General features: G+C 46.7%; 1 protein-coding gene across 1 annotated transcript; it reads right to left on the bottom strand.

The window, feature by feature from the left end:
* Nucleotides 1–4,107: 4,107 nt before the first annotated feature.
* Nucleotides 4,108–14,789, bottom strand: LOC117004872 (RNA polymerase II elongation factor ELL2-like). Its single transcript, XM_033075994.1, has 9 exons — nt 14,684–14,789; nt 14,299–14,438; nt 11,361–11,427; nt 9,722–9,826; nt 8,727–8,980; nt 6,557–6,681; nt 6,334–6,424; nt 4,805–4,993; nt 4,108–4,119 (listed from the first exon to the last, which is right to left on the bottom strand). The coding sequence occupies exons 1-9, from the start codon at nt 14,787–14,789 to the stop codon at nt 4,108–4,110; spliced, it is 1,089 nt and encodes a 362-aa protein (XP_032931885.1).
* Nucleotides 14,790–15,645: the final 856 nt, after the last annotated feature.

The raw sequence follows: 15,645 nt of genomic DNA, 5'->3' as shown, positions 1-15,645 counted from the left end.
TCTTTCTTAACTAAAAAGAGCTGTCAAACATGGATGTCCTGCAGGTAAATATCCACTCTAATGCATTCCTAGTTTCTCATCATAGGACTTGGAACATCTTTCTCCAAGTCTACTGCTAAAAGGCTTTGTGAGGTACAAACTCCCTTCTGCAGCTCCATCAAAGGCTTCTCCAAAATCTGGAGGTGCAGTAAGTTTTATCTAGCTCCCAATTCCTGCTTGTACACACCAGGAAAAGACTCAGCTCTTGCTGTCACACACCCACACGATTTACCAAAGAGACACCTGGCTGTTACAGGGTTTTACCTGTTAAAGACAAGATCAGTGCTTCGCTGGCCCAAGCCAGGAGTACAAGGTGTGGAGGTTGGTTGTGAATTCTCACCAGGATGAACAAAGACATCAGTCCCTTGTGAGGAAACTCTTGTGCTTTTAGGTAAAGTTTCCTTTACAGTTGCAGCCACTCCACTATTTAATCTCAAATGCTGCTGGCTAACAGGTTCTTAAATATGTACAAGAGAGTTTCACAAATGGTGACTTATGAGCCCTTCCTTTTTCCTCAGTGCACTTCCATCATTTCTCAGCTCCTCCCAAGGACCTTCTCAAAGGTGCTGGCTCACAAGCCACAACACATGGCCACAAGCTCCCCACTCCCACAGCAAACTTCAGGACTGAGGATGGAGTAGAACAGGACAGCCATGCTGTTCCCAGGCAGAGTGAGGGAGGAGAGAAATGAAGGCAGAGAATGCAGTGAGGGAATATCACAATTCTGTAGATCCTGTACTGCCATGTGGATAGTGTGCATCTAGGAGTAAACAATGAGAATGAAAGCAAGAGAGAGGGAAAAAAGACTGAGAGGGCCCCATCTGCCCCACCCTGGTGCAGCCTCTTATGCACAGGAGTCTTTTGACACAGTTTTGTCCTGCATGCAGAGCCAGCCCTTTGAGCCCTTCTGCAGGGAATGAGTTGAGGCTGGGGACTGAGCTCCAGTCTCCAGGCAGAGCAGAAAGTTGGCTCAGGACAGTGCTGCTCCACCCCTGCAGGACCCTCTCTTCTGATCACAGCCTTCCTGCCAAAGCTGTCAGAATGCCTGAGGCACAGCATGCTTTGGCCTGGTCCTGCACATTCACATCACAGCTTTTACACCTTCAGCAGAGGGCTAAACCTTAATACACAATAGAGAATGTTAAAAATGCACCAAATACCTGAGCAGGTCTTACTGGAGCATCTCTCTAGAGGGCTCTGGAGATGGCACTTGGCTGCTGCTGGTGGTGTTCTGAGATGGAGCTGATTTGCTGCAAGGATTGTCAAACATTTCAGGTTACATGGCCTAAATATCAACTGTCATAGTTCTTTCCTTGCACAGCAAACAGATGTTCAGTGTCAGGACTCAAGGAAACAGCATGAAGCTGAGTTGAGAGAGCTTTAGGCTGGATATCAGGAAAAGTTCTGGCCCTAGAGAGTGCTGGAGCACTGGAACAGGCTCTCCTGGCCAGTGGTCACTGCAGCAGGAGCTCAAGAAGCATTTGGACAACACTCTTGGGCACAGGGTGTGATTCTTGTGGTGTCCTGTGCAGGGCCAGGAGTTGGACTCCATGACCCTGATGGGTGTCTGCTGACTCAGCATATTCTAACAAGCTCGGCTTCATTTCCCAGGTTGTTTTTCTCTGAAAAGTCTCTTTTCCCTCCTCTAAAGACTGAACTTACCTAGCAAGTATTAATTTCAAATTCTCCCTCTCAATTTCAGTGTAGCCAGGCCAATCAGTCTGAAGGGTTTGAAAGAGATGTTCCTTCAGACTGTAGGAATTATCCTTTGGATTCAGGTTGGCTACCTACAGAGAAGACATTTAAGCAAACAAACCTTCATTGTGGTTGCTATATGCAAACTACAGAAATCCAGTTAGTCCTGAACAGCTGTTTGTGAGCACCCAGCTGGAACTGAACAATGTCCTTTGGTAGAGAGATGAATTATTCCTCTATCACATGAGCTTTAAGCTATATTAATTTTCTCCAATTGGAAACAGCCAAGGAACTCTATTCATATCTAGCAAGTTTTCCTTTGAAAACAACACGTAGTGCTTTTTATATTTGAGGAATGTGATAGTTTGGTCTTGCAATTAAGTGATGAATATTATGTTTGTTTTAAGGAAAGTTTTACTGATACATAGTTATGTGTTTGGGATGTGTTGTTTGGATGTCCTCTGTTCTCCCCATAGTCCCCTTTCCCCCAGGGAGTTGCCAGGGGACAGCCTTGGTAGTTGGGACATGCAGAGGGAGGGCATGAACCTGTTCCCCTTGCATGGGGTATCTGGGAGGAGGGAAGGCTTGTTACTGTCACCAGCACCCAGGGGGCTCTCCTTTATTCATAATTCAGTCCTTTTGTTGTTTTTTGCTTAAGGTTTTTAATACACCTTTGAACTCTTTAAAGAGAGCTGTTGTTTCTCACAGTGCTACAATGTGTAAGGAGAGGTGGTCAGGCCCAGAGTCCCTCTTCATGTGGCTGAGCCAGGGTTCATTCCAGAAAAGTACTGCCATGAGAAGACCGTGCACATGGCTTGCTGTGTTCCTTTGAAAATCAGTGAGGTTCATATGTTCCTCAAGACAAATACAAAGTCTACTCTAAGAGGTGAAATGAGGAAGTAAAACCTCAGGACTGTGAATATCAAACGTTCTGATTTAGACTTCATCACCTGACACCTGCTCAGAGTTCCATAGAAAAGCCCACAGGAAAAGTCTCCATCCATTTTTTCCCTACAACACACTGGATAACTCATGAACACCACCATCATCTGTCACAACTTTGACTTTTCTCCTTGAAAACATGATAAACACTGCTAATTCAGGTCTGTGCTGATGTCTGTCTCCCCCAGCTTAAAAAAAATATAAAAGTAACAAAGATACCCAGAATCAGGAATTCATGTCTCAAAAGCAGAACTAAGGTTATGTTGGAAGGGAAGCAAGTGTCTTTGTACCAGATCTCAGCAAGCTCAGGCTGCCCTTTCCAGATTTATACAGGAAAAACCCCACTTGCCCTGATGTCCAGAAAAGCCTGAGCAAGGCATTTCAGGGTGGAGTGCTGCTCACACAGCCCTTTCAGAATACAAACCAGTACCTTGAAGCACTTCACACCTCATACAGGAAATTGCCTCCAAGGAAATCTCCTTAAACTTTGCAATGGAACAGGAGAAAGTGTTTTCACCCTTCACTTTCTAAGGAGCTGATCTTGGAAATTTTATAATAAACTTGAAATCTAAATGTGTTACTTAAGGTGGGATCGGCAGAATATGGCTCATTAAATTGTGAATTTGTGTCGTCTGGGTGAAAAAGCCCTGGCACTGCCCTGGGCAAGAACAGCAACAAACTTCACAGGTCCAAGGAATGAGTTCCTTAAATGTCAATGTGGGATCAACCACACCTGTATCCATGTTGAATTTGGCTCTCTTGACTAGGTTCCCAAACACTTTTTTCCTGGCTAAAGAGGCAATATTCCTACTTGATATATTAATGCTTGCATAATTCCACTACAAGCCTACATAGATGGGGAATATTTAAAAAGGAAGGAAGGAACTACTGCATCTTTCAATTGGTGTGCCTATCATGAATGGTTGTGAGAAAGAAATACCAGTGGAACTGAACTCAAAGGAGTATTGGAAAAGTCTCTAATTTAAACAGGTGAGGAAGTAGTAAAGTTATGAACTTCCAGCAGAATAGCATGCTGGAAGAATTGCTGGCACAAGCTCCATGATCTCACCTGCTGAAGGATCTTTCCAAGGGAATCCTTGTCCTTCTGCCTGACTCCATCTCTCTGCAGGCGGGCGAGTAACTCTGGCTCCTTGTAATCCCTCAGAGCAAGTAAATGAATCACCCTGTCCCTGTAGGGTCGGCCATAAACAGCAGCACAACCACTCCAGTCAATGTCTGCAAGTCTCACAGACATCATCCTCTTCTTCTCAGGCACAGAACCTGAATTGTTTCCTTGGGCTCCTCTGACCTCTGCTTTTTCTCCTGAAGTGAGGGAAAAACAGAAAAAAATACTTCAAACTGGAGATTCTGGGAAAGCACGGATGTTGATTCAAAAGTATGTAGCAAGACAGTTGAACCTCTCTTTCTTTGTCATTTACAGATCTGTAAGAATCCAGACAGTAAAGCATTAGAAAGAAACAGTCATTAAGAGCTGGTTAAGATGTGAAACTGGATGGGAAGTTTTTTGTGAAAAATTCTTTATATGATTTCCCCAGTTTGTAAGCTCAAGCAATGAGCTATGTCAAGAATGACATGGACAGTGGGATGAAGTGCACCCTCAGCAAGTTTGCCAGTGCCAGAGGCATGGGATGCCATCCAGAGGGACCAGGACAAGCTCAGGAAGTGGGGCCCTGGGAACCTCATCAGATTCAACAAGGGCAAGAGCAAAGTTCTGAATCTTTTGGTTTGAGACAGCCCCTGGCACAAAGACAGGCTGGGGCATGAAAGTGGGGAGGACTTGGAAGTGCTAGGGGATGAGAGCCTGGATATGACTAAAAAACCATACAGATATCAGGTAAAAAATGAAATGGAAGCATATCTAAAACTGGTCCATCAGTTTAGTGCCCTTTGCTCTTTGATTGTGTGACTCCTGTTCTGCCTGGGTCCTGAACTCTCTGCTCATCTCTTTGGCTTTGCTCATGGCAAGTATTTTATCAAAATTCAAAGGATGGGATTTTTTTTACACCCTGACAAATTCTGTTTTCTCACCTTTGGACCTTGGAGTCTTCCCCTGCACCCTGGCAGGCACTGGGATTCCAGGAGTCTGAATTGTATCTTTTTTTGGTACCTCAGGGTGGAGGTGGTAAATGGAGCTGACTCTTGGAGGCAGGTTCAAAGTTGAACAGGATGTGGAAGACAGGAGCAAGGACGAAGGAGAGTGGCCACCAGCTGCTGGCTGGACATCACTGGGCTGTTGGTCAACCCTCTGCTTCTTGCTCATCCCAGGATTGATAAAATCAGAAGCCAGAAGCCGTTTCTGCAAAGATGATCAGAATTAGTTTTGCTCCCATTCTGAAAAAGCAGCATTTCTGAACTGGCAATGGTTGGAAACACACCTTTCTTCCCTAAAACAGCCTGTCAAACAAGGAGGTGCTGCAGCTAAATATGTTCCCTATTTCATTCCTACTTTCTCACCTGACTATTCAGCCAGTCCTACTCCAACTCTGTAGCTAAAAGGCTTTGGGAGAAAGACACTGCCTTCAGCAGCTCTATCAAAGGCTTGCCCAAAATGGGGAGCTCAGGTTAGCTTTATCTGGCTCCCTGTTTCTGCTTAGGCACACCAGGAGGACACTCAGCTCTTGCTGTCACACACCCACTCCATTCACCAGAGCAGCCCCAGAAGCCGCCGGTGCTGATCACAGCGTGTCCAGAGCAGGGATGAGAACAGCAGAGAGTAGCCCCAGCCTGGCTGCAGGTGTCATTGCTGCTGTTCTCCAGAGCAAACCCTGGATCACCCTGAGCCTCTTCCCCACGGAGCACCCACTGCTCCCATCCATGCACATCAGCAGCTCAGAGCAGGAGAGCCAGACCCGGCTCTGTGCCAGCCTGCTGACAGAAATCCTGTGGGCACGGAGGCAGGTGGGAAGAGGTTGCTGGGGCCTGCAGCATTTCCTGCTCTGGCTGGAACAGAGCCAGGGAAAAACAGAGCTGTGTTCTCCATCCTCTATTTAAAGAGACTTCTTTAAGGTGTATAAAAGATACCCTTTATGCAGTGTTTGCCAAGCTTCTTTCAAGAGGTTTGCCTTGCTCTCTCGTAGTGGTAAGAAAACAGGCCCCCTCTTGATTTTAACCCTGACAAGTCAGAGGTATTCCCTGGTGATTCAGAGTCCCCTCCTCACACATGGGATACCCTGAATCAAAATGGGGCCTAAATGCTGCCTAGGGCAGAGAAACAAGATTCCTACTAATGCATCACTACTGTAATTTGTCCTTCTTCTAGACTTCCCTAAGATTTCTATTCAAACAGTAGCACTGGGATGTCCCTGCATGTTTTAGGTACTAGAGCTTCCAGATCATCAAGAGCCTTCACAGACACAGCCAGGTACCAAAACCACGTACACATCTTGTCCTTAGCAGAGCTTCCTATGCACCATGAGAAACAAGTCATGTGTGCAGGCTTGTTGCAGGCTTTGAAAAGCATTCAGTGTGTTACAGAAGTACCTTGAAAAGCATGCAGGAATGCCATTAGAAGTACACGCTGCAGGTTTTTATGATAGAAAGACAACACTACTGCTTCATATCACAGCTTTGACACCAAAAGCAAGTGGGATAAAATGTAATATATGCTAGAGAATATTTAAAAAACTGACAAAATACCTGAGCAGTTCTCAGTGGAGTATCTCTCTCAGAAGGTCCCAGAGATGATGACTGGCTGGTGTTGGTGGCATTCTGAGGTGGAGCTGTTTTTCTGTAAGGAGAGTCCAACAACTCAGGTTGCAAGGAAAAAATATCAACAGTCATAGTTCCTTCCTCACAGGGACAACAGACCTTCATTTCCCAGAGGGTTTTCTGAAATGGTTGTTGTCCTGACTGAACTTACTGGAAAAGGGTCACCTCCAACATCTGCCTTTCACTTTCACTGTAGCCAGGCCAATCTTCCTGGATGTCTTTAAAGAAATGTTCTTTCAGACTGAAAGAATTCTCATTTGCATCCAGGTTGGCTACCTACAGGCAGACATTTAAAACAGAAATGTTCATTACACCTAAATGTAGACTACAGATGTGAAACTGGGAGTGCAAAGCTAAAGCAAAGCTGAAGAGAAAATCGTGCACCAGTTTTCCAGGACTTTTGTTTGATGGGAAGAACAAAGCAGCTGTCATGTAAGAGACAACAACTTTAAACAAGTGTGGTCCATTTGGGCTGTAGAAATTTGGATGCAAGTGAATCCCAAACTGCTGCAAGCATGGAGGAAATGTGGATTATGAAAACCTCTCCCTGCACTAGGTATCCAGGTTTTTTGGTCTTTATGGCAGCTTTGAGAGTCATAGTACACTATGCCAGAACTCTCAGTCTTCACCATTTGAAATACATGGAGAGGCCAGGTTTTTCCTTTCTCTTTCCTTTTCTTTTGAATAACACCTGAAGAAAACCATCTCAATGGACAAATCCATATTTTTCCACCCTCAGGAGGACACCTACTGCCCTCTTGCTTCCCCCAGCTACATTGCCATGGCAGAGCACAGCCTGGGCCTGGAACAGGGCATGTTTTCATCATCCCATGAAGCACCACAGGATGTTGGCATTTGTCTCCTCAAACAGAACTGCTTTTCTTTCTCAAGTGCCTGCTCAGAGGAAACTACAGCTTCCTATGGTAGAGTTGTAGGTGATAATCTAGCTAGAGCTGCACTTCAAGAATTTAAAAGTACCAAAGATACCCAGAATCAGGAATTCACTTGTTAAAAGCAGAACTAAGGCTGTGTTGGACAAGAAGGAAAGCTGTGCATGTCAGATCTCTGCAAGCTCACGCTACCAGTTGTTCATATATAGCAAAAAAACGACACCACCTCTCTATGAAGTTAAGAAAAATGTGAATAATAGTTTTCAGGACGTAGTGCTGTTCACACAGCCCTTTCAGAATGCAAACCTTGAGGCAGTTTATGCTACAAACAAGAAACTACACTTTCAAAATCTCCTTAAACATTGACAAGAATAAAGGGAAAGGAGACAATTTTTTCACCTTTTACCCTCTAAGGAGCTGAGCATTGAAATCTTATCATGAACTTGAAGTATAAATGGGCTACATGCATTGGGATGGCAGACCATGGCTCTCATTAAATTGTGAATGTCTTCAGGGTGAAAAAACCCTGCCACTGCCCTGGGCAAACACTGCAACAAACCTCACAGGTTCAGGGAAGGAGTTCTTAAAAATCATTGTGAGATTAACTGAAACTGCATCCATGTTGAATTTCCTCCCTGGACTAACTTCCAAAACACTCTTTTCCTAGCTAAAGAGGAAATATCTTAATGCTTACATAATTCAGCAACAGCCTTTGTGGACAGGGAATATTTCAAAAGGAAGGAAAGAGCCACTGCATCCTTCAATCAGTGTGAATTGTATGAATGGCTGTGATAAAGAAATACCAGTGGAACTAAAAGGAGAACTGGAAAAGCTACTGAATAATAATAAGTGCCAAGGAAGGTGATGATTCAATCCACACGACAGCAAAGAAACCGTGTGCTCAAAGTTCAGCCACCACCTCTATCATGTAGGATTTGCCTGGAACACCCTTCCCTGCAAGGCAATCTCCACAGATCCCAGCAGAAGCCAAGTACCACTGAGAGGCACCTACTCCATTCTAATGAAATACTGCCCTATGCAGTTACTAAATTTGCCTCCTCAGATATTTTTCTCAGGAAATTTTAAGTACCACAACAAACTGTTTCACCCAATTGAGAATTTCACCCTCCAAAGTTACTCCATGAAGCAGTTAAACAGTGCAAGGAAAAGAGAGAGGCTGAAATAAGGGAACGACATTACAAAGGGTTTGTCTTTGCCAGCTATTCCAGTAAAACATCAACAATGCCCCAAAACTTTTGAAGGTCTTTTTTCTGTCCTCACATGGACTTGCAGTTGGGGGGAAACTGGGTAAAAGTTTATGGAAAAACTTTAGCAAGGAGCATTTCCTAAGCCTCTCATTAGTTTCTAATTGAAACCCTGAAGTAAGACAGCCAAGAGTCAGCACTGCCAGCACCAACTCCAGGATCTCACCTCCTGAAGGATCTTTCCAAGGGATTCCTTGTCCTTTTCCACAACTCCCTCTCTCTGCAAGCGGGCAAGGAGCTCTGGCTGCTTGTAATTCTTCAGAGCCAGTAAATGAATCACCCTGTCCCTGATTGGGCGTTGAGAAACAGAACTGCAAAGTCTCGGGAAGAATTTTGCAGGGTTCGTGGGCATCGTTCTCTTCCTCTCAGGCACAGGATCTGGAGTGCTCTGTGGAGCTTTCCTGAGCTCTGGTATTTTAACTTCAGGAGAGGAAAAACAGAAAAAGAATTGTCAAATGGGGGGTTGAGAGAAGGCAAGGAAGTTGATTCAAAAGCATGTACCCAAGACTGTTGAAACTCCATTTGTTCAGCATTTATAGATCAGTAAGAATCCAAAAAGAAAATAATTAAGAAGAAACAGTCATTAAAAAAACTGGTACTGGAGTGATACTGGAGGGAGGTTTTTGTGAAAAATTCTTCTTATGCATGGCTCTTTTATATGATTTTCCCAGTTTGTAAGCTCAAGCATTGAGCTATGTCAAGCATGACATGGACAGTGGGATTAAGGGCACCCTCAGCAAGGTTGCCAGCAGCACCAGAGGCATGAGATGCCATCCAGAGGGACATGGAGAACCTTGGGAAGTAGGGCCCTGGGAAGCCTCATCAGATTTAACAAGGACAAATGCATAGTGCTGCATCTTTGGGGTTGGGACATGCCCTGGGCACCAAGGCAGGCTGGGGGATGAAGGTGGGGAGGATTTGGGGGTTCTGGTGGATGAGAGGCTGGGCATGAGCTGGCAACGTGTGCTGGCAGCCCAGAAAGGCAACCGTGTCCTGGGCTGCATCAGGAGAAGTGTGGCCAGCAGGTCGAGGGAGGGGATATGACACACCAGGCACTGTTTTGAAACCAGGAACTCGTGCTTGGTAGCTGATGGAGACTTCATGAGTATTGGTGAGAAATCTGGGAGCTTTGTCCCTTCCATCAGACACACAGAGACTGACCTTTCTTGGCACGCTCCTTCAGCCTTTCAATGTAGGTCAAATTTTTAATGCCTTTCTCCACTTCCTGTTCCTTGGACCATGCCTCTCTGACATTTGCCTGCAAACCTAATTGCACAAACATCACACAGTTCAATTATTTACAGCACTGAAAGCTCGTCAGTTGTTGACTGAAGGCACTATTAATGTTTTGAGAAGTTACATCCAATGTAGATACAGAAACTTCCCACAGCATTCAAGGAAAACACCTCCTAAAACCACACCCCTGCATGACTTCTAAAAAATATTACCTGAAACCATAACCAAGCATTAACATGAAAATTAGGAAAGAGTTCTTCACCCAGAGGCTGGTCAGGCATTGGGACAGGCTCCCCACAAGACTTCTCACGGCACCAAGTCCACCAGAGCTCGGGAAGCATTTGGGCAAGGTCCACAGGGACATGGTGGGATTCATGGGGAGAGAGCTGGACTTACACATCCTTGTGGATCCCTTCCAAGCATATTCAGCATATTCTCTGATTCTGTGACAAAGCCCAATCCCTAACTGGTACTGCATGGAGCATGTTGCAAGGGCACCCTGTACCCTACCAGCAACCAGACCTGTCTCACCTGAGCTTCTCAGTGCCAGCCCAAAGCAAAAGTGGCCCCAAATTCCACAATTGTCTCACTACTGCCAGACCTCAGACCCCAGTCACAGAATGTTAAATATTTCCTTAGGATCTATGTCCAAGAATCAAACAAATCATCATTTGCATGTGAAACAGAAAATCCCCAATGAGAAATTTGTGAGTTTAGATTTGTCTCCCCAAAACGCCTCGATGCTGCTGCCTTAGAATGCTCTGCACTCAGCTAAGGCAGAGCAAGAGCTGCACTTGCAGTGGCAGGGATGTCCCTGCAGGCAGTGACTGCAGCACAGCCAGGTGAGAGCCCCTTTTTCTCAGGGCAGCTGTGCCTGGTTCAGCTCACTGCTGCAGGCAGCACCACTGAGTGCCTGTGAGGGGAATATCCACCTCCTGTCTGCCTGGAGCCAGGCTCCTTGGGGAAACAGTGCTCAGAACAGGTTAGTGACAAATGGCACCACCTAAGCACATTGTGCTTTGTGGACAATTATGGACTCCATGGGGAAGATGATTTTCCTTTCACTTTCCTTGAAAAGAACCAAAACTATTGTGGCAATAGTTACTGATAAATGACTGAGACAAAAAATTCAATCAAGCAAAGTTTTCCATATTGGCCCTATGAAATTCTACATGGGACTTCCTCAAGGTCATTTTTGGTCAATTTCCAATAAGTTTAACAGATAAGCACAGTGCCTAGGTACTACAAAATCCAATTGCAAAACCAACACATTAGCTACCAAGCCAGCAAACTTAAGTGCATTAGGTAGTCAAACCATGACTTCAATGCTCACAATTCCAACCTGTCAAGCAGTATGGTAAGAAGGAAGGACTGGCAGGCTTTCCAAGAGGAAAACAGGCCAATGGCTGAATGCAGTGACAAGAGATTGCAAGGCTTATCTGATGGCCAACCACCTACAACTGAGACCTCTCAACACATCCCTGTCCCAAAAATATGCTACAAAAGAAAATTACCAAGTTGAATATCTTACAGACATTGAACAAAATATGAAAAGCAACCATACCTCCAAGTGGGTTATACAATTTGGCAACCTGCACACTTCCAATGTGCGACGCCTCACTGGCATTTGGCTAAAAGGAAAAAAGAAATGTTCTGTGAAACATTCAGCCAACACTCCATTCCTGGTGATTCACCAGGACCCTTAATTTTAAACAAGAGCTCTATTTGAAAAGTTTTGCTGTCCCATCACTAAAAACAGCTGCTCTGACACAATTCTCCCTCTGACAGCAGCCGGCTGCAAAACTGCCCTGAGACAGCGACCGTCACTTGGCCTCCAATGCAGCCAAGTGTTCAAGTAGCAAGTCATCCTTTCCCAATTGCTGGAATTTATAGGCACGGGCTTCCCTTGAAATCAAGTGCCTGAGCACAACTGAACTTGCCAGAGCTCAGCTGACAAACCAGGCGAGAGTGGTTCCCAAAAAGATCACAAAGTCGGGCAGCACCCAAGGCTGGGATTTATTTGGTACTGAGGAAGCACATGCTGGAGTGAGAGCCAAGAAGAATTTCAACTGCAAAAGGGGAATTTTGACTGTAACAGGTGGCAAAACCCTTTCTCTTTTCCTCAGCTCTAGATGCAATTATTTGCTTAGGTGTGAGATGAAATCAGTTTATCCCAGGATACTCAGATGTAACAAAATTTGGGTTGCTTGGCTGAACTCATCATTTAGTACAGAATGGGCCACAATGGAGCTCAAAAATCACTACAATGTCTATGGGCATGAGCATATTTTTTAACAAAAACAACCTATTGCCATCCAACTGCATTGTTCTGAAGACAAAATTGGCTGACCAGTGGAGTTAAAAAACTCATCTGAAATTTCCCTGAACTTTTATTGAAATAGGAGTGTCACTTGCAAAGATCTGTAAAAGCAATATTCAACAGTCTTTTAGAAATCCCTCAATATTTTGCTTGTGAGACTGTTCATCCTTCACCCCTGTCACTGTCATTTGCACTAAGTGCTGCCTCAACACAATTCCACTGATATTTCTGTTTCAATCATCAGTACTGGCAGAGCTTAGGACAGGGACTGGACATGAAGGGGAACAGGGAGTCACCTGAACTTCACATCCTTTTACATCACCTTAATGAATGAGTCTGCTCTAGGAGCATCTGTGCATTTTATAGAAGAATGGGAACAAATCACATCAGGTGCCAAACCCATCAGCTTGGATTACTTATGCAGCTTTTCACTGCTTGTTTAGCCTACATTTTCTCCTGGTTAATGAATTTTAATTTTTAATTGACTGTTAATTGATCATAAGCAGTATATTAATCATAAGCAGTGTATTCATCTTAACCATTGTAATTTTCCACCTTAGAAAGTAGGTAGCTGGGTGTCTTTTGGCTATCTATTGTTAGAGTTGGATTGTTAGATCCCCAAAACTTTTTGTTTTGCTAAACTAACCCTGATAACCTTCAATGAACAAAGCCTGTGGGCATAAAAGGCTGGACACCTGGAATCTAGACTTCCTAGCCCTCCAAGAACATGTTGGAGTGACCAAAAGACAAAGAAGAAACTAATAAAAACATTTCAGCCTCACAGCTCAAAACTACTTGTCTGGGAAAAAGATAATAAACAGACTGAAAATGTGAATTTATTAGCATGAGAATGGAAACATCAATACCAATAAAAGTGAGAATACTAATTAATAGATAACATGAATGATGTCATTTAAGACCAATGGACAGGAATTTCTTTGTGTTTTAAAAATGTATCAGTAAGTGGAAAAGCTTTGAAAGTGGCGTGTATGTGGCTGGAGATTCTCCATTATGCACCAGAGCTGGGAATAAAGTAATGGCTACTCTCAATACTGAAAACAAGTTACAGTTTGAGGGTTTCATTTATCCTTGCATTTCTGATGACCCTGGTATAAACAAGGAACAATGACAATTCCAAGCATTTTTACCAAGACCCATTCCCAGAGCATGAATGGACTGAATGTCACAGGCTGGGGAAGCTCCCACTTCCACTGGCAGCTCCTCAGAGTCATCCCTGGGAGTCGCTTCCCCCGGGGCGGCCGCCTCAGAGGGGCCGTGGGGCACCAGTGGGGCCCAGCCCTGCCCAGCTGGTCCCGCAGGGTCAGCAGCACCTGGCAAGCTCATTTCCAAGTGCAGGAAGGGGCACTCTGGCCACCCCAGTTGCTGAAGCTGTGCAAACCAGGGCTAATTAAGTGTTTCTGCACAACAGTGCTGTACTTGGCTGTCTCTGAGGTGAAAATAAAAATTAAGGAAAAAAGAAAAAAGCATTATGGAAAAAATAGCTGGAACAAACTGCACAATGTCACCTGATGGAGGATCTTGCCAAGGGTACCCTTGCATGACTCCATCTCTCTGCATCCAGGGCCTCAGCAAGGACACATCCCCTCCCACCTGGAGGTGACAGACGAGCTCTGGCACCAGCTGGTGTCACTTCTTGGGGATGCAGCAGTCAACGCTTGGTCTCCAATGGGGCTCTGTGGCCAGGTCTCCATCTCAGGGCCATTGGGCTCACCAGGCTGCACTGGGACTCACGGTCCCCACTGAGCCCTGTCCTGAGAACAGCTCCCCAGCCCTGCAAGCAATCTTGGGGACCGCCAGGCCCTTGACACCACCAGGAGACCCCCAGCCTGCTTCAGGACACCTTCCCCAGCATCCCTGTGTCCCTGCAATGCAGGACTTCAGTGCCAACAGCCCATGGCCATCCCAAACCCATGCAGTCCCTCTGCCCACTTGGTGTCCCCACATCTCTGAGGTGGAGCTGCCATCATCTCCCTCGGCACCACATCAGCTTACAGTGTCTGGGACAAGCTCCTGAGACCTGCTGCAGGCTCAGCTCACTGATGCACCAGGAAGGAGCACCATGCAGCACCTGAGCCCCAGCAGCAGCTCTGCACAGCCCCAGCTCCCCTCAGGCACCCCCGCACCCTGGGAGCTTCTGCCACGGGCACCGAGCTCCCGCTGCCGGGTCGCCCTTGTGCAGGCCCGCCTGGAGCTCAAGCGCCATCTCCGATTCCCGCCTGCGCCTCCTCAGGCGGCAGCGCCGCTGCTTCTCCTCCTGCCGGCCCGCGCAGCTCCCAGCCACACACGGGGCACCCACAGATCCTGCGGGACACACACAGATCCTGCGAGACACCCACAGATCCTGTGGGACACACACAGATCCTGCGGGACACACACAGATCCTGCGGGCACTCGGCACCCTCACAGCCCGGGCTGGGGCACGCCCAGCACACAGCAACCCCACAGTGCCTGCCTGGGGACAGCACCCTCAGCACCCCCACACCTCACGGCCATGGGGAAAAGCTCTATGGGGTGCCATGGCCGGCCCTCAGGAGCACGGGCTTTACTAGCCACAAAGGTGCCTTCTCTGAGAAGGTGCTGGAACGTTCCTCCCCGTCCCGGTCCAAAGACGGGCCCGCCGCCGGCAAAGGCCGAGCCAAGCAGCGACCGCATGTTCGAATAGGAAATATAAAGCAAAAAAAGAAGCAACACTTCTTGCACAGTAAGTGTTATGAACAAGTTCATAAGTTTTTAGCTTCTCATGTTAAGCTTTTCCCTGTTCTGGTTGTTAAAACTAATGTTAGTTGTTAAACGTTAAATTGTTGGCCCCCCCATTTTGCCTTAGCCCCCACTCTGTCTCACCTCTGTGTTTCCTTTTCCCTCCGTCGAGTGCTGCTGCTGCTGCTTCCCTGAAAATGGCGCCTGGAGGAGGGTGACATCATGGACCCACATGCAAATGAGGGGAGTGCAGGGGGACACAGGGACATTTTCCGGACTTAACACCCCTTAGGACAACGAGCCCAAATGACAGCTGGAGCTAAAACCAGTGTCCCCAGGCTGGAAAAGTGATGTGGACCATCCCGAGCTGCTCGGATTTACCACCATGATGTAAGAAGTGCCCCACCAACATGACACCCCTGGACCACGAGCAGACTTCGTCTTCCCAGGGATTCCCGACGAGGACAGAAGACCCAGCTCTGCCTGCGAGGACACAGCTGCACTCCTCCTCCTCCGGGCCGTCATCGGGAGCAGCGGCGGCGTGCGCATCCCCGCGGACCCCCCCCCGAGCTGATCTCACCAATAAAGGCCTTTTCAAAGGAGCTGGTCTCCTGGCCTATTCACTTCATTTTGGGGGCTCATCCGGGATAGCCACGCCCGAAGAGGACCAGGGACGGACCGGCCACCCGCCCCACCGGACCTCGAGGGACAGCTGGCTACGAGGACCAGGAGATCAGCGCGGGTCGACGGACCAGAGGAGCGCCGGGGTAAGTATAGCCGGTGGCGGGAATAGGAGGCGAGCGAGTGGTGT

Source organism: Catharus ustulatus, chromosome 18 (assembly GCF_009819885.2).
Source record: "Catharus ustulatus isolate bCatUst1 chromosome 18, bCatUst1.pri.v2, whole genome shotgun sequence".
Taxonomy (NCBI): Eukaryota; Metazoa; Chordata; class Aves; order Passeriformes; family Turdidae; genus Catharus; species Catharus ustulatus.
Note: the sequence above shows the minus strand (reverse complement) of the source record. Positions and strands in the feature narration are given on the sequence as shown.

What these genes read in the sequence shown, in the direction of transcription:
- LOC117004872 (XM_033075994.1), bottom strand. Translation starts at nt 14,789, where the DNA reads ATGCGGTCGCTGCTTGGCTCGGCCTTTGCCGGCGGCGGGCCCGTCTTT. An exon ending in TTGGAAAGATCCTTCAGGAG is followed by an intron (nt 6,682 to 8,726) that starts GTGAGATCCTGG and finishes GTCTGCCTGTAG; the next exon opens with GTAGCCAACCTGGATGCAAA. An exon ending in TTGGAGGTGACCCTTTTCCA is followed by an intron (nt 6,425 to 6,556) that starts GTAAGTTCAGTC and finishes CTCTCCTTACAG; the next exon opens with AAAAACAGCTCCACCTCAGA.